General features: G+C 52.0%; 1 protein-coding gene across 1 annotated transcript in view; it reads left to right on the plus strand.

Moving 5' to 3' along the window:
* Window positions 1-900: 900 nt before the first annotated feature.
* Window positions 901-21,901, plus strand: part of LOC144954890 (LIM domain kinase 1-like) — a gene marked incomplete at its 5' end in the record, with an annotated part of 25,705 nt that continues 4,704 nt past the window's right edge. The window contains 7 exons of the mRNA XM_078885281.1: window positions 901-1,008; window positions 1,737-1,823; window positions 2,209-2,340; window positions 6,107-6,166; window positions 6,908-6,973; window positions 7,598-7,892; window positions 11,158-11,213. Coding sequence (XP_078741407.1) covers window positions 901-1,008; window positions 1,737-1,823; window positions 2,209-2,340; window positions 6,107-6,166; window positions 6,908-6,973; window positions 7,598-7,892; window positions 11,158-11,213 — 804 coding nt within the window. The remainder of the gene's footprint in view (window positions 1,009-1,736; window positions 1,824-2,208; window positions 2,341-6,106; window positions 6,167-6,907; window positions 6,974-7,597; window positions 7,893-11,157; window positions 11,214-21,901) is intronic.

Raw genomic sequence — 21,901 nt, forward strand, 5'->3', positions numbered from 1 at the left:
TCACTCGTTCGCTCAGTCGTTGACTCATTCATTGATTCACTCGTTCGTTCACTTGTTCACTCATTCATTCACTCGTTCGTTCATTCATTCACTCGTTCGTTCACTTGTTCACTCATTCATTCGTTCAATCGTTCATTCATTCACTCGTTCGTTCACTTGTTCACTCATTCATTCGTTGGTTCAGTTGCTGACTCATTCATTCACTCGTTCGTTCAGTCGTTGACTCAATCATTGACTCGTTCGTTCAGTCGTTGACTCGTTCGTTCACTCATTCGTTCACTCATTCGATCACTCATTCGTTCCTTCACTCATTCGTTCACTCGCCCCTCCGACCTCGTCCACGGAGAGGTTCTGGGCAAGGGGTTCTTCGGGCAGGCCACCAAGGTGTGTGTCCGTTCGTCCGTTCGGTCGTTCATTCGTTCGTTCGTTCACTCATTCGTTCAGTCGTTGACTCACTCGTTCACTCGTCCGTTCACTCATTCGTTCACTCGCCCCTCCGACCTCATCCACGGGGAGGTTCTGGGCAAGGGGTTATTCGGGCAGGCCACCAAGGTGTGTGTCCGTTCGTTCGTTCGTTCATTCGTTCGTTCGTTCACTCATTCGCTCAGTCGTTGACTCACTCATTCACTCGTTCGCTCAGTCGTTGACTCATTCATTGATTCACTCGTTCGTTCACTTGTTCACTCATTCATTCACTCGTTCGTTCATTCATTCACTCGTTCGTTCACTTGTTCACTCATTCATTCGTTCAATCGTTCATTCATTCACTCGTTCGTTCACTTGTTCACTCATTCATTCGTTGGTTCAGTTGCTGACTCATTCATTCACTCGTTCGTTCAGTCGTTGACTCAATCATTGACTCGTTCGTTCAGTCGTTGACTCGTTCGTTCACTCATTCGTTCACTCATTCGATCACTCATTCGTTCCTTCACTCATTCGTTCACTCGCCCCTCCGACCTCATCCACGGGGAGGTTCTGGGCAAGGGGTTCTTCGGGCAGGCCACCAAGGTGTGTGTCCGTTCGTTCGTTCATTCGTTCGTTCGTTCGTTCACTCATTCGTTCAGTCGTTGACTCACTCATTCACTCGTTCGTTCAGTCGTTGACTCATTCGTTGACTCATTCGTTCACTCAATCGTTCACTCAATCGTTCACTTGTTCGTTCACTCGCTGCTGATGTTGTTGATGATGGTGGTGGTGGTGGTGAAGAAGGTGGTAATGCAGATGGTGGTGATGATGTTGATGATGATGTTGATGATGATGATGTTGATGATGATGATGATGTTGATGATGGTGATGTTGATAATGTTGATGGTGGTGATGTTGATGATGATGTTGATGTTGGTGATGATGATGGTGATGTTGATGATGATGTTGATCATGCTGATGTTGATGATGGTGATGGTGGTGATGTTGGTGATGGTGATGATGGTGTTGATGATGTAGGTAACGCACAGAGAGACGGGGAGGTGATGGTGGTGATGTTGATGATGGTGATGATGATGGTGATGTTGATGATGATGTTGGTGATGATGATGGTGATGATGATGGTGATGATGATGTTGATGATGATGATGGTGATGATGATGATGGTGATGATGATGATGGTGATGATGATGTTGATGGTGATGTTGGTGATGTAGGTTACGCACAGAGAGACGGGCGAGGTGATGGTGATGATGATGTTGGTGATGATGATGATGTTGGTGATGTTGATGATGATGATGTTGGTGATGTAGGTTACGCACAGAGAGACGGGGGAGGTGATGGTGATGAAGGAGGTGATTCAGTGCGACGAGGAGACTCAGAAGACGTTCCTCAAGGAGGTGAGTGATGGTGGTGACGGTGGTGATGGTGGTGATGGTGTTGGTGTGATGGTGATGGTGGTGGTGGTGGTGGTGATGGTGGTGGTGGTGATGGTGGTGGTGGGGGTGGTGATGGTGGTGGTGGTGGTGGTGGTGATGATGGTGGTGGTGGTGATGGTGGTGGTGGTGGTGGTGGTGATGGTGGTGGTGGTGGTGGTGATGGTGGTGGTGGTGGGGGTGGTGGTGGTGATGGTGGTGGTGGTGATGGTGGTGGGGGTGGTGGTGGTGGTGGTGGTGATGGTGGTGGTGATGGTGGTGATGTTGATGTTGTTGTTGATGATGTTGATGTTGTTGATGTTGTTGATGTTGTTGATGTTGTTGTTGTTGATGTTGTTGATGCGCTCAGGTGAAGGTGATGAGAGGCCTGGAGCATCCAAACGTCCTCCGCTTCATCGGAGTTCTCTACAAAGACCGGCGCCTCAACCTCATCACCGAGTACATTGAGGGCGGGACGCTGCGTGACACAATACGCAACATGGTGAGTCACTCACTCACTCACACACTCACTCACTCGCTCGCTCACTGACTCACTCACACACTCACACACTCACCCACTCACTCGCTCGCTCGCTCGCTTACTCACTCGCTCGCTCACTCGCTCACTCACCCGCTCACTCGCTCGCTCACTCGCTCACTCACCCGCTCACTCGCTCACTCTCTCGCTCACTCACTCGCTCACCCACTCACTCACTCACCCACTCACACACTCACCCACTCACTCACTCACTCACCCACTCACCTGCTCACTCACTCACTCACTCACCCACTCACTCACTCACCCACTCACCTGCTCACTCACTCACTCACCCACTCACACACTCACTCACTCACACACTCACTCACCCACTCACACACTCACTCACTCACTCACACACTCACCTGCTCACTCACTCACTCACCCACTCACACACTCACTCACGCACACACTCACTCACCCACTCACACACTCACTCACTCACACACTCACTCACTCACTCACACACTCACCTGCTCACTCACTCACTCACCCACACACACACTCACCACTCACTCACTCACTCACCCACTCACTCACTCACTCACCCACTCACACACTCACTCACCCACTCTACAAAGACCGGCGCCTCAACCTCATCACCGAGTACATTGAGGGCGGGACGCTGCGTGACACAATACGCAACATGGTGAGTCACTCACCACTCACTCACTCACTCACTTACTCACCCACTCACTCACTCACCCACTCACCTGCTCACTCACTCACTCACCCACTCACACACTCACTCACTCACACACTCACTCACCCACTCACACACTCACTCACTCACACACTCACTCACACACTCACTCACTCACTCACACACTCACCTGCTCACTCACTCACTCACCCACTCACACACTCACTCACGCACACACTCACTCACCCACTCACACACTCACTCACTCACACACTCACTCACTCACTCACACACTCACCTGCTCACTCACTCACTCACTCACCCACACACACACTCACCACTCACACACTCACTTACTCACCCACTCACTCAGTCGCTCGCTCGCTTACTCACTCGCTCACTCACTCGCTCACTCACTCACTCACTCACTCACTCACTCACTCACCCACTCACTCACTCACTCACCCACTCACCCACCCACTCACCCACTCACTCACCCATCCGGTCACTCACTCGCTCGCTCACTCACTCGCTCGCTCGCTCGCTCGCTCGCTCGCTCACTCACTCACCACTCACTCACCCGCTCACCCACACACTCACTCACTCACTCACCCACTCACCCACTCACTCACTCACTCACCCACTCACCCACTCACTCACCCACTCACCCACTCACTCACCCACTCACCCACTCACTCACTCACCCACTCACCCACTCACTCACTCACCCACTCACTCACCCACTCACCCACTCACTCACTCACCCACTCACACACTCACTCACCCACTCACTCACACACTCACTCACTCACTCACTCACCCACTCACACACTCACTCGCTCACTCACTCACTCACCCACTCACTCACTCACCCACTCACTCACTCACCCACTCACCCACTCACTCACTCACTCACTCACCTGCTCACTCACTCACTCACTCAACCACTCACCCACTCACTCACTCACTCACTCACCCACTCACCCACTCACTCACCCACTCACCCACTCACTCACTCACCTGCTCACTCACTCACTCACTCACCCACTCACCCACTCACTCACTCACCCACTCACCCACTCACTCACCCACTCACCCACTCACTCACTCACTCACCCACCCACTCACCCACTCACTCACCCACTCACTCTCACACACTCACTCACTCACCCACTCACACACTCACTCGCTCGCTCGCACACTCACTCACCCACTCACTCACTCACTCTCTCACTCACTCACACACTCACACACTCACTCACTCACCCACTCACTCACTCACCCACTCACTCACTCACTCACTCGCTCACTCACACACTCACTCACTCACTCACCACTCACTGACTCACTCACCACTCACTCACTCACTCACCCACTCACTCACCCACTCACTCACCCACTCACTCACTCACCCACCCGCTCACTCACTCACTCACCCACTCACTCACCCACTCACTCACTCACTCACTCATTCGCTCACCCAATCACTCGCTCACTCACTCATTCATTCACCCATTCACTCGCTCACTCGCTCACCCACTCGCTCACTCACTCACTCGCTCGGTCGCTCACTCGCTCACCCTCTCGCTCACTCACTCACTCGCTCACCCACCCACCCACTCACTCACTCGCTTGCTCACTCGCTCACTCACTCACTCACTCACTCACTCATTCGCTCACCCAATCACTCGCTCACTCACTCATTCACTCACCCAATCACTAGCTCACTCACTCACCCACTCGCTCATTCACTCACTCACTCGCTCACCCACTTACACACTCACTCACCCACTAACTCACTCGCACACTCACTCACACACTCAAACGCTCACTCGCTCGCTCACTCACCACTCGCTCACTCACTCACCCACTCACTCACTCACCCACTCACCCAATCACCCAATCACTTACTCACTCACCCACTCACCCACTCACCCACTCACTCACTCACACACTCACACACTCGCTCACCCACTTACTCACTCGGACACTTACTCACACACCCACTCACTCACCCACTCACTCACTCGCTCACCCGCACACTCACTTACCACTCACTCACCCACTCACTCACCCACTTACTTACTCACTCGGACACTCACTCACACACTAGGACACTCACTCACACACTCACTCGCCCACCCACTCCCTCACTCACTCGCTCACTCACTTACTGTGTGTACGTTTATGGTGTCTGTGTGTGTGTGTGTCTGTGTGTCTGTGTGTGTGTGTGTGTCTGTGTGTGTCTGTGTGTGTCTCTGTGTGTGACTGTGTGTGTCTGTGTGTGTGTGTGTCTGTGAGTGTCTGTGTGTGTGTGTCTGTGTGTGTGTGTGTCTGTGTGTGTGTGTCTGTGAGTGTCTGTGTGTGTGTGTCTGTGTGTGTGTGTCTGTGTGTGTGTCTGTGTGTGTGTGTGTCTGTGTGTGTGTCTGTGTGTCTGTCTGTGTGTGTGTCTGTGTGTGTGCGTCTGTGTGTGTGCGTCTGTGTGTGTGTGTGTCTGTGTGTGTGTGTCTGTGTGTGTGTGTGTCTGTGTGTGTGACTGTGTGTGTCTGTGTGTGTGTGTGTCTGTGAGTGTCTGTGTGTGTGTGTCTGTGTGTGTGTGTGTGTCTGTGTGTGTGTGTGTCTGTGTGTGTGTGTCTGTGAGTGTCTGTGTGTGTGTGTCTGTGTGTGTGTGTCTGTGTGTGTGTGTGTCTGTGTGTGTGTGTGTGTGTCTGTGTGTGTGTGTGTCTGTGTGTGTGCGTCTGTGTGTGTGTGTGTCTGTGTGTGTGTGTCTGTGTGTGTGTGTCTGTGTGTGCGTCTGTGTGTGTGCGTCTGTGTGTGTGTGTCTGTGTGTGTGTGTCTGTGTGTGTGTGTGTCTGTGTGTGTGACTGTGTGTGTCTGTGTGTGTGTGTGTCTGTGAGTGTCTGTGTGTGTGTGTCTGTGTGTGTGTGTGTGTGTCTGTGAGTGTCTGTGTGTGTGTGTCTGTGTGTGTGTGTCTGTGTGTGTGTGTGTCTGTGTGTGTGTGTGTCTGTGTGTGTGTGTGTCTGTGTGTGTGCGTCTGTGTGTGTGTGTGTCTGTGTGTGTGTGTCTGTGTGTGTGTACGTGATGCAGGATGACCCCCTCCCCTGGACACAAAGAGTTGGTTTCGCCCGCGACATCGCCGCTGGAATGGTACAGCTCTACTCAGCTCCACACAGACACACACAGACACACACACACAGACACACACACACACAGACACACACGCAGACACACACACACAGACACACACACACGCAGACACACACACACAGACACACACACACACAGACACACACACACAGACACACACACACACAGACACACACACAGACGCACACAGAGACAGACACACACACACGCAGACACACACACAGACAGAGACAGACACACACACACGCAGACACACACACAGACAGAGACAGACACATACAGACACACACAGACACACACACACACACAGACACACACACAGACACACACACAGACGCACACAGAGACAGACACACACACACAGACACACACACAGACAGAGACAGACACACACAGACACACACACACACAGACACACACAGACACACACAGACACACACACAGACACACACAGACACACACACAGACAGTGAGTGGGTGGGTCAGTGAGTGAGTGGGTGAGTGAGTGAGCGAGTGGGTGAGTGAGTGAGTGGGTGAGTGAGAGGGTGAGTGAGTGAGCGAGTGGGTACGTGAGTGAGTGAGTGGGTGAGTGAGTGAGTGAGCGAGTGGGTGAGTGAGTGGGTGAGTGGGTGAGTGAGTGAGTGGGTCAGTGAGTGAGTGAATGGGTGAGTGGGTGAGTAGGTGAACAGCACTTGCCCCAACAGTCTGCTAAGGCTACACGGGGGATCTTTGTCTTTGTAGGCGTACCTCCACTCGATGGACATCATTCATCGGGACCTCAACTCACCCAATTGCTTCGTACGGCGGGTAAGATACACACACTGTACACACGCTGTATACATACTGCACACACCGTACACACACCGTACACACACTGCACACACTGTACACACACTGTGCACACACTGTACACACACCGTACACACACCGTACACACACTGTACACAAACACTGTACACACACACATGGTATAAATCTCCCCCCCAACATCTCCCCCCCCCACCACCCCTCCCCACCATCTCCCCCCAACCCCCACCATCTCCCCCACCCACCACCCTCCCCCCCACCCCCCCCACCCCCCCCACCATCTCCCCCACCACCCTCACCACCCCCCCACCCTCCCCACCATCTCCCCCCCCACCCTCACCACCCTCCCCACCCTCCCCCCCCACCCCCCCCCACCCTCCCCACCATCTCTTCCCCCCCCCACCACCCTCCCCCCCACCCCCCCCACCATCTCCCCCACCACCCTCACCACCCTCCCCACCCTCCCCCCCCCCACCCCCCCACCCTCCCCACCATCTCCCCCCCCACCCTCACCACCCTCCCCACCCTCCCCCCCCACCCCCCCCCCACCCTCCCCACCATCTCCCCCCCCACCATCTCCCCCCCCTCCCCCCCCCCACCCCCCCCACCATCTCCCCCCACCAGGACCGCTCCGTGGTGGTTGCGGACTTTGGCCTGGCCAGGCTCATGGTGGACGAGGTTTCAAGAACGTCACCGTCACCGCCACCGCCACCGACCTCATCGTCATCGTCATCAGCCCCATCGTCACCATCATCAGCATCAGCCCCATCATCATCATCAGCAGCATCATCAGCAGCAGCATCATCATCATCAGCGGCAGCGTCCGGCTCCCGTAGGAGGGTCTTGCGTCGTCCGGACCGTCGCAAGAGATACACCGTGGTGGGGAACCCATATTGGATGGCGCCCGAGATGATCAACGGTGAGATGGTGACGCTGAGGTGGTGGACGTTGAGATGGTGGACAATTAGATGGTTGAGATGGTTGACAGTGAGATGGTTGAGATGGTGGACACTGAGATGGTTGAGATGGTTGACGTTGAGATGGTTGAGATGATCAACGGTGAGATGGTGACGCTGAGGTGGTGGACGTTGAGATGGTGGACAATTAGATGGTTGAGATGGTTGACGTTGAGATGGTTGAGATGATCAACGGTGAGATGGTGACGCTGAGGTGGTGGACGTTGAGATGGTGGACAATTATATGGTTGAGATGGTGGACGTTGAGATGGTTGAGATGATCAACGGTGAGATGGTGACGCTGAGGTGGTGGACGTTGAGATGGTGGACACTGAGATGGTTGAGATGGTTGACGTTGAGATGGTTGAGATGATCAACGGTGAGATGGTGACGCTGAGGTGGTGGACGTTGAGATGGTGGACAATTAGATGGTTGAGATGGTTGACGTTGAGATGGTTGAGATGGTCAACGGTGAGATGGTGACGCTGAGGTGGTGGACGTTGAGATGGTGGACACTGAGATGGTTGAGATGGTTGACGTTGAGATGGTTGAGATGATCAACGGTGAGATGGTGACGCTGAGGTGGTGGACGTTGAGATGGTGGACACTGAGATGGTTGAGATGGTTGACGTTGAGATGGTTGAGATGATCAACGGTGAGATGGTGACGCTGAGGTGGTTGACGTTGAGATGGTGGACACTGAGATGGTTGAGATGGTTGACGTTGAGATGGTTGAGATGATCAACGGTGAGATGGTGACGCTGAGGTGGTGGACGTTGAGATGGTGGACACTGAGATGGTTGAGATGGTTGACGTTGAGATGGTTGAGATGGTTGACACTGAGATGGTTGAGATGATCAACGGTGAGATGGTGACGCTGAGGTGGTGGACGTTGAGATGGTGGACAATTAGATGGTTGAGATGGTTGACGTTGAGATGGTTGAGATGATCAACGGTGAGATGGTGACGCTGAGGTGGTGGACGTTGAGATGGTGGACAATTAGATGGTTGAGATGGTTGACGTTGAGATGGTTGAGATGGTCAACGGTGAGATGGTGACGCTGAGGTGGTGGACGTTGAGATGGTGGACAATTAGATGGTTGAGATGGTTGACGTTGAGATGGTTGAGATGATCAACGGTGAGATGGTGACGCTGAGGTGGTGGACGTTGAGATGGTGGACAATTAGATGGTTGAGATGGTTGACGTTGAGATGGTTGAGATGGTCAACGGTGAGATGGTGACGCTGAGGTGGTGGACGTTGAGATGGTGGACACTGAGATGGTTGAGATGGTTGACGTTGAGATGGTTGAGATGATCAACGGTGAGATGGTGACGCTGAGGTGGTGGACGTTGAGATGGTGGACACTGAGATGGTTGAGATGGTTGACAGTGAGATGGTTGAGATGGTGGACACTGAGATGGTTGAGATGGTTGACGTTGAGATGGTTGAGATGATCAACGGTGAGATGGTGACGCTGAGGTGGTGGACGTTGAGATGGTGGACAATTAGATGGTTGAGATGGTTGACGTTGAGATGGTTGAGATGATCAACGGTGAGTTGGTGACGCTGAGGTGGTGGACGTTGAGATGGTGGACACTGAGATGGTTGAGATGGTTGACGTTGAGATGGTTGAGATGATCAACGGTGAGATGGTGACGCTGAGGTGGTGGACGTTGAGATGGTGGACACTGAGATGGTTGAGATGGTTGACAGTGAGATGGTTGAGATGGTGGACACTGAGATGGTTGAGATGGTTGACGTTGAGATGGTTGAGATGATCAACGGTGAGATGGTGACGCTGAGGTGGTGGACGTTGAGATGGTGGACAATTAGATGGTTGAGATGGTGGACGTTGAGATGGTTGAGATGATCAACGGTGAGATGGTGACGCTGAGGTGGTGGATGTTGAGATGGTGGACAATTAGATGGTTGAGATGGTTGACGTTGAGATGGTTGAGATGATCAACGGTGAGTTGGTGACGCTGAGGTGGTGGACGTTGAGATGGTGGACACTGAGATGGTTGAGATGGTTGACAGTGAGATGGTTGAGATGGTGGACACTGAGATGGTTGAGATGGTTGACGTTGAGATGGTTGAGATGATCAACGGTGAGATGGTGACGCTGAGGTGGTGGACGTTGAGATGGTGGACAATTAGATGGTTGAGATGGTTGACGTTGAGATGGTTGAGATGATCAACGGTGAGATGGTGACGCTGAGGTGGTGGACGTTGAGATGGTGGACACTGAGATGGTTGAGATGGTTGACGTTGAGATGGTTGAGATGATCAACGGTGAGATGGTGACGCTGAGGTGGTGGACGTTGAGATGGTGGACAATTAGATGGTTGAGATGGTTGATAGTGAGATGGTTGAGATGGCTCAGATGGTTGACGCTGAGATGGTTGAGATGGTGGACACTGAGATGGTTGAGATGGTTGATAGTGAGATGGTTGAGATGGTTGAGATGGTTGAGATGGTGGACACTGAGATGGTTGAGATGGTTGATAGTGAGATGGTTGAGATGGTTGAGATGGTTGAGATGGTTGAGATGGTTGATAGTGAGATGGTTGAGATGGTGGACACTGAGATGGTTGAGATGGTTGATAGTGAGATGGTTGAGATGGTTGAGATGGTTGATAGTGAGATGGTTGAGATGGTTGAGATGGTTGAGATGGTTGATAGTGAGATGGTTGAGATGGTGGACACTGAGATGGTTGAGATGGTTGATAGTGAGATGGTTGAGATGGTTGAGATGGTTGATAGTGAGATGGTTGAGATGGTTGAGATGGTTGATAGTGAGATGGTTGAGATGGTTGAGATGGTTGAGATGGTTGACGTTGAGATGGTTGAGATGGTTGACGTTGAGATGGTTGAGATGGTTGAGATGGTGGACGCTGAGATGGTTGAGACGGTTGATAGTGAGATGGTTGAGATGGTTGAGATGGTGGACAATGAGATGGTTGATGCTGAGATGGTTGACGCTGAGATGGTCACCAACTACTGCTCATCTCCTCACCACCATCATCACCATCATCACCATCATTACCATCATCATCATCGTCATCATCGTCATCATCATCGTCATCATCATCGTCATCATCATCGTCGTCGTCGTCATCATCATCATCGTCATCATCGTCGTCGTCGTCGTCGTCGTCGTCATCATCGTTGTCATCGTCGTCATCGTCGTCATCGTCATTGTTGTCGCTGTGTCGTTCTGTGCAGGGAAGCGCTACGATGAGAAGGTCGACATCTTTTCATTCGGCATCGTTCTGTGTGAGGTACAGCTGCCCCCTCGCTCACTCACTCACTCACACACACACACTAACACACACACTAACACACACTCACTCACACACACACTAACACACACTCACTCACACACACACTAACACACACTCACTCACACACACACTAACACACACTCACTCACACACACACTAACACACACTCACTCACACACACACACACTAACACACACACTAACACACACTCACTCACACACACACACACACACTAACACACACTCACTCACACACACACTAACACACACTAACACACACTCACTCACACACACACACACTAACACACACACTAACACACACTCACTCACACACACACTAACACACACTCACTCACACACACACTAACACACACTCACTCACACACACACTAACACACACTCACTCACACACACACTAACACACACTCACTCACACACACACTAACACACACTAACACACACTCACTCACACACACACACACTAACACACACACTAACACACACTCACTCACACACACACTCACTCACCCACTCACTCACCCACTCACTCACTAACACACACACTAACACACACACTCACACACACTAACACACACACTAACACACACTCACTCACACACACTCACTCACACACACACTAACACACACTCACTCACACACACACACTAACACACACTCACTCACACACACACACACTAACACACACACTAACACACACTCACTCACACACACACACACACACTAACACACACTCACTCACACACACACACACTAACACACACTCACTCACACACACACACTAACACACACACTAACACACACTCACTCACACACACACTAACACACACTCACTCACACACACACTAACACACACTCACTCACACACACACTAACACACACTCACTCACACACACACTAACACACACTAACACACACTCACTCACACACACACTCACTCACACACACACTAACACACACTCACTCACACACACACTAACACACACTCACTCACACACACACTAACACACACTCACTCACACACACACTAACACACACTAACACACACTCACTCACACACACACTCACTCACACACACACTAACACACACTCACTCACACACACACACACTAACACACACACTAACACACACTCACTCACACACACACACTAACACACACACTCACACACACACACACTAACACACACACTAACACACACTCACTCACACACACACTAACACACACTCACTCACACACACACACTAACACACACTCACTCACACACACACTAACACACACTCACTCACACACACACTCACTCACACACACACTAACACACACTCACTCACACACTCACTCACACACACACTAACACACACTCACTCACACACACACACTAACACACACTCACTCACACACACACTCACTCACACACACACTAACACACACTCACTCACACACTCACTCACACACACACTAACACACACTCACTCACACACACACTAACACACACTCACTCACACACACTAACACACACACACTAACACACACTCACTCACACACACTAACACACACACACTAACACACACTCACTCACACACACACTAACACACACTCACTCACACACACTAACACACACACACTAACACACACACACTAACACACACTCACTCACACACACTCACTCACACACACTCTAACACACACTCACACACACACACACTAACACACACACTAACACACACTCACTCACACACACACTAACACACACTCACTCACACACACTAACACACACACACTAACACACACTCACTCACACACACTAACACACACACACTAACACACACTCACTCACACACACTAACACACACACACTAACACACACACACTAACACACACTCACTCACACACACTAACACACACACACTAACACACACTCACTCACACACACTAACACACACTCACTCACACACACACTCACTCACACACACACTAACACACACTCACTCACACACACACACACTAACACACACACACTAACACACACACACTAACACACACTCACTCACACACACTAACACACACACTAACACACACACACTAACACACACTCACTCACACACACTAACACACACACACTAACACACACACACTAACACACACTCACTCACACACACTAACACACACACACTAACACACACTCACTCACACACACTAACACACACACTAACACACACACACTAACACACACTCACTCACACACACTAACACACACACACTAACACACACTCACTCACACACACTAACACACACACACTAACACACACACACTAACACACACTCACTCACACACACTAACACACACTCACTCACACACACACTCACTCACACACACACTAACACACACTCACTCACACACACACACACTAACACACACACACTAACACACACACACTAACACACACTCACTCACACACACTAACACACACACTAACACACACACACTAACACACACTCACTCACACACACTAACACACACACACTAACACACACTCACTCACACACACTAACACACACACACTAACACACACACACTAACACACTCACAACAACAACAACCGCCATTCGCCACTAAGTGGCGATGACGTCACCACGACGCTGGTGCCAGGCCACGTGCACCTTGAGGCTGCCACGTGAAGTGTCGAACGCCCGCTGGCAGGAGGTCACGGGGCAGACCCAGCAGGTGCCATGGGTTGTACTGCTGTGCCAGGCTAGGTGCATGAGGAGGAGGTCACGGGGCAGACCCAGCAGGTGCCATGGGTTGTACTGCTGTGCCAGGCTAGGTGCATGAGGAGGAGGTCACGGGGCAGACCCAGCAGGTGCCATGGGTTGTACTGCTGTGCCAGGCTAGGTGCATGAGGAGGAGGTCACGGGGCAGACCCAGCAGGTGCCATGGGTTGTACTGCTGTGCCAGGCTAGGTGCATGAGGAGGAGGTCACGGGGCAGACCCAGCAGGTGCCATGGGTTGTACTGCTGTGCCAGGCTAGGTGCATGAGGAGGAGGTCACGGGGCAGACCCAGCAGGTGCCACGGGTCGACTGACCGAGATGACCGAGATGACTGGCTGATGCACCACCTGTGCCCCCTACTGTGCCAACTTGCTGTGCTTTAGCCACCCGGCTCGTTGTTGTGAGCGTCGCTCCTCCGCCCTCCGTTGTTGTTGGAGGGCGACTGCCTCCAACTGTTCAGTAGCGTCCTTCACGAGCCTCCTCCACAGAGACCGATCTTGACACCGCTGGTACCAGTCATCGGCAAGTCCACTCAGCTCCACGTCCTCCTGTACCACATCACTCCATCTCTTCTCTAGCCTGTGTCACTCACCCACCCACTCACTCACCCACTCATTCATTCACCCACTCACTCACCCACACACTCACTCACCCACTCACTCACCCACTCACTCACCCACTCACTCACCCACTCACTCACCCACTCACTCACCCACTCACTCACCCACTCACTCACCCACGCACTCACCCACTCGCCCATCACTCCATCTCTTCTCTAGCCCGTGCCGCGCCCGTTTAGCCCCCTCGATCCGGCCGAACAAAAGCTGTTGAGGCATGCGGTGGCTGGGCATGCGGTGGCTGGGCATGCGGGCTACATGACCCAGCCAACGCAGCCTTGCCCGCCGGAGGAGCTCACCGATGGGACTTTGCCCAGATCTTTCAAGGACTTGTGAGCTCCTCACACAATCCAGCCTGCTGGTTAAACCCAGGATGGATCGTAGGCAGGCCAGCCTGAATGTTTACACACTCACACACTCTCACACACTCACTCTCGCACACTCACTCACACACTCACTCACACACTTTACACACACTCACACACTCACTCACACACTTTACACACACTCACTCACACACTCACACACTCACTCACACACTCACTCTCACACTCACACTCTCACACTCACACACTCACTCTCACACACTCACTCTCGCACACTCACTCACACACTCTCACACACTCACTCTCGCACACTCACTCTCGCACTCACACACTCACTCAATCACACACTCTCACACACTCACTCACACACTTTACACACACTCACACACTCACTCACACACACTCACACTCTCACACTCACACACTCACTCACACACTCTCACACTCACACACTCACTCACACACTCTCACACACTCACTCTCGCACACTCACTCACACACTCTCACACACTCACTCACACACTCTCACACACTCACTCTCGCACACTCACTCACACACTCACTCACACACTCTCACACACTCACTCACACACTCTCACACACTCACTCTCGCACACTCACTCACACACTCTCACACACTCACTCACACACACTCACACTCTCACACTCACACACTCACTCAATCACACACTCTCACACACTCACTCACACACTTTACACACACTCACACACTCACTCACACACACTCACACTCTCACACTCACACACTCACTCACACACTCTCACACTCACACACTCACTCACACACTCACTCACACACTCACTCACACACACTCACACTCTCACACTCACACACTCACTCAATCACACACTCTCACACACTCACTCACACACTTTACACACACTCACACACTCACTCACACACACTCACACTCTCACACTCACACACTCACTCACACACTCTCACACTCACACACTCACTCACACACTCTCACACACTCACTCTCGCACACTCACTCACACACTCTCACACACTCACTCTCGCACACTCACTCTCGCACACTCACTCACACACACTCACTCACACACTCACTCACACACTCACTCACACACTCACTCACACACACTCACTCACACACACTCACACACTCACTCACACACTCACTCACACACACTCACACACTCACTCACACACACTCACTCACACACTCACTCTCACACTCACTCACTCACACACTCTCACACACTCACTCTCGCACACTCACTCACACACTTTACACACACTCACACACTCACACACACTCACACATTCACACACACTCACTCACTCACACACTCTCACACACTCTCTCTCGCACACTCACACACTCACTCACTGACACACACTCACTGACACACACTCACACACACTCACACTCTCACACTCACTCACACACTCTCGCACACTCACTCTCGCACACTCACTCACACACTTTACACACACTCACACACTCACTCACACACACTCACACACTCACTCACACACTCACACACACTCACTCACACACACTCACACACTCACTCTCACACTCACACTCTCACACTCACTCACACACACTCACACACTCAATCACACACTCACACACACTCACTCACACACACTCACACACTCACTCTCACACTCACACTCTCACACTCACACACTCACTCTCACACACTCACTCTCGCACACTCACTCACACACTCTCACACACTCACTCTCGCACACTCACTCTCGCACTCACACACTCACTCAATCACACACTCTCACACACTCACTCACACACTTTACACACACTCACACACTCACTCACACACACTCACACTCTCACACTCACACACTCACTCACACACTCTCACACACTCACTCTCGCACACTCACTCACACACTCTCACACACTCACTCTCGCACACTCACTCTCACACACTCACTCACACACTTTACACACACTCACACACTCACTCACACACACTCACACTCTCACACTCACACACTCACTCAATCACACACTCTCACACACTCACTCACACACTTTACACACACTCACACACTCACTCACACACACTCACACTCTCACACTCACACACTCACTCACACACTCTCACACTCACACACTCACTCACACACTCACTCACACACTCACTCACACACACTCACACTCTCACACTCACACACTCACTCAATCACACACTCTCACACACTCACTCACACACTTTACACACACTCACACACTCACTCACACACACTCACACTCTCACACTCACACACTCACTCACACACTCTCACACTCACACACTCACTCACACACTCTCACACACTCACTCTCGCACACTCACTCACACACTCTCACACACTCACTCTCGCACACTCACTCTCACACACTCACTCACACACTTTACACACACTCACACACTCACTCACACACACTCACACTCTCACACTCACACACTCACTCAATCACACACTCTCACACACTCACTCACACACTTTACACACACTCACACACTCACTCACACACACTCACACTCTCACACTCACACACTCACTCACACACTCACACACTCACTCACACACTCACTCACACACTCACTCACACACACTCACACTCTCACACTCACACATTCACTCAATCACACACTCTCACACACTCACTCACACACTTTACACACACTCACACACTCACTCACACACACTCACACTCTCACACTCACACACTCACTCACACACTCTCACACTCACACACTCACTCACACACTCTCACACACTCACTCTCGCACACTCACTCTCGCACACTCACTCACACACACTCACTCACACACTCACTCACACACTCACTCACACACACTCACTCACACACACTCACACACTCACTCACACACTCACTCACACACACTCACACACTCACTCACACACACTCACTCACACACTCACTCTCACACTCACTCACTCACACACTCTCACACACTCACTCTCGCACACTCACTCACACACTTTACACACACTCACACACTCACACACACTCACACATTCACACACACTCACTCACTCACACACTCTCACACACTCTCTCTCGCACACTCACACACTCACTCACTGACACACACTCACTGACACACACTCACACACACTCACACTCTCACACTCACTCACACACTCTCGCACACTCACTCTCGCACACTCACTCACACACTTTACACACACTCACACACTCACTCACACACACTCACACACTCACTCACACACTCACACACTCACTCACACACACTCACACACTCACTCTCACACTCACTCACACACTCACACACACTCACACACTCACTCAATCACACACTCACACACTCACTCACACACTCACACACTCACTCACACACACTCACACACTCACTCTCACACTCACTCACACACTCACACACACTCACACACTCACTCAATCACACACTCACACACTCACTCACTCATACACACTCACTCAGACACACTTACACACACTCAATCACACACTCACACACTCACTCACACACTCACTCACACACACACTCACTCACACACTCACTCACACACACACTCACACACTCACTCACACACACACTCACTCACACACACACTCACTCACACACTCTCACACACTCACTCTCGCACACTCACTCACACACTCTCACACACTCACTCTCGCACACTCACTCTCACACACTCACTCACACACTTTACACACACTCACACACTCACTCACACACACTCACACTCACACACTCTCACACACTCACTCACACACTTTACACACACTCACACACTCACTCACACACTTTACACACACTCACACACTCACTCACACACACTCACACTCTCACACTCACACACTCACTCACACACTCACTCACACACTCACTCACACACTCACTCACACACACTCACACTCTCACACTCACACACTCACTCAATCACACACTCTCACACACTCACTCACACACTTTACACACACTCACACACTCACTCACACACACTCACACTCTCACACTCACACACTCACTCACACACTCTCACACTCACACACTCACTCACACACTCTCACACACTCACTCTCGCACACTCACTCACACACTCTCACACACTCACTCTCGCACACTCACTCTCGCACACTCACTCACACACACTCACTCACACACTCACTCACACACTCACTCACACACTCACTCACACACACTCACACACTCACTCACACACACTCACTCACACACACTCACACACTCACTCACACACTCACTCACACACACTCACACACTCACTCACACACACTCACTCACACACTCACTCACACACTCACTCACACACACTCACACACTCACTCACACACACTCACTCACACACTCACTCACACACACTCACACACTCACTCACACACACTAACACACACTCACTCACACACACACACACTAACACACACACTAACACACACTCACTCACACACACACACACTAACACACACACTAACACACACTCACTCACACACACTAACACACACTCACTCACACACACACACACTAACACACACACTAACACACACTCACTCACACACACACTCACACACACACTAACACACACTCACTCACACACACACTAACACACACACTAACACACACTCACTCACACACACACACACTAACACACACACTAACACACACTCACTCACACACACTAACACACACTCACTCACACACACACACACTAACACACACACTAACACACACTCACTCACACACACTAACACACACTCACTCACACACACACACACTAACACACACACTAACACACACTCACTCACACACACTAACACACACTCACTCACACACACACACACTAACACACACACTAACACACACTCACTCACACACACACTCACACACACACTAACACACACTCACTCACACACACTAACACACACTCACTCACACACACACACACTAACACACACACTAACACACACTCACTCACACACACTAACACACACACACTCACTCACACACACACTAACACACACTCACTCACACACTCACTCACACACACACTAACACACACACACACACACTAACACACACACACTAACACACACACACACACTCACTCACACACACACTAACACACACACACTAACACACACTCACTCACACACACTAACACACACACACTAACACACACACACTAACACACTCACAACAACAACAACCGCCATTCGCCACTAAGTGGCGATGACGTCACCACGACGCTTGTGCCAGGCCATGTGCACCTTGAGGCTGCCACGTGAAGTGTCGAACGCCCGCTGGCAGGAGGTCACGGGGCAGACCCAGCAGGTGCCATGGGTTGTACTGCTGTGCCAGGCTAGGTGCATGAGGAGGAGGTCACGGGGCAGACCCAGCAGGTGCCATGGGTTGTACTGCTGTGCCAGGCTAGGTGCATGAGGAGGAGGTCACGGGGCAGACCCAGCAGGTGCCATGGGTTGTACTGCTGTGCCAGGCTAGGTGCATGAGGAGGAGGTCACGGGGCAGACCCAGCAGGTGCCATGGGTTGTACTGCTGTGCCAGGCTAGGTGCATGAGGAGGAGGTCACGGGGCAGACCCAGCAGGTGCCATGGGTTGTACTGCTGTGCCAGGCTAGGTGCATGAGGAGGCGGTCACGGGGCAGACCCAGCAGGTGCCATGGGTTGTACTGCTGTGCCAGGCTAGGTGCATGAGGAGGAGGTCACGGGGCAGACCCAGCAGGTGCCATGGGTTGTACTGCTGTGCCAGGCTAGGTGCATGAGGAGGAGGTCACGGGGCAGACCCAGCAGGTGCCATGGGTTGTACTGCTGTGCCAGGCTAGGTGCATGAGGAGGAGGTCACGGGGCAGACCCAGCAGGTGCCATGGGTTGTACTGCTGTGCCAGGCTAGGTGCATGAGGAGGAGGTCACGGGGCAGACCCAGCAGGTGCCACGGGTCGACTGACCGAGATGACCGAGATGACTGGCTGATGCACCACCTGTGCCCCCTACTGTGCCAACTTGCTGTGCTTTAGCCACCCGGCGCTCCGCTCGTTGTTGTGAGCGTCGCTCCTCCGCCCTCCGTTGTTGTTGGAGGGCGACTGCCTCCAACTGCCCAGTAGCGTCCTTCACGAGCCTCCTCCACAGAGACCGATCTTGACACCGCTGGTACCAGTCATCAGCAAGTCCACTCAGCTCCACGTCCTCCTGTACCACATCACTCCATCTCTTCTCTAGCCTGTGTCACTCACCCACCCACTCACTCACCCACACACTCACTCACCCACTGACCCACTCACTCACCCACTCACTCACCCACTCACTCACCCACTCACTCACCCACTCACTCACCCACTCACTCACCCACTCACTCACCCACGCACTCACCCACTCGCCCATCACTCCATCTCTTCTCTAGCCCGTGCGGCGCCCGTTTAGCCCCCTCGATCCGGCCGAACAAAAGCTGTTGAGGCATGCGGTGGCTGGGCATGCGGGCTACATGGCCCAGCCAACGCAGCCTTGCCTGCCGGAGGAGCTCACCGATGGGACTTTGCCCAGATCTTTCAAGGACTTGTGAGCTCCTCACACAATCCAGCCTGCAGGTTAAACCCAGGATGGATCGTAGGCAGGCCAGCCTGAATGTGTACTCACTCACACACTCTCGCACACTCACTCTCGCACACTCACTCTCGCACACTCACTCTCGCACACTCACTCACACACTCACTCACTCACACACTCACACTCTCACACTCACTCACACACTCACTCACACACTCTCACACACTCACTCTCGCACACTCACTCTCGCACACTCACTCACACACTTTACACACACTCACACACTCACACACACTCACACATTCACACACACTCACACACTCTCACACACTCACTCACACACTCACTCTCGCACACTCACTCACA

Source organism: Lampetra fluviatilis, unplaced genomic scaffold, assembly GCF_964198595.1.
Source record: "Lampetra fluviatilis unplaced genomic scaffold, kcLamFluv1.1 SCAFFOLD_525, whole genome shotgun sequence".
NCBI lineage: Eukaryota > Metazoa > Chordata > Hyperoartia > Petromyzontiformes > Petromyzontidae > Lampetra > Lampetra fluviatilis.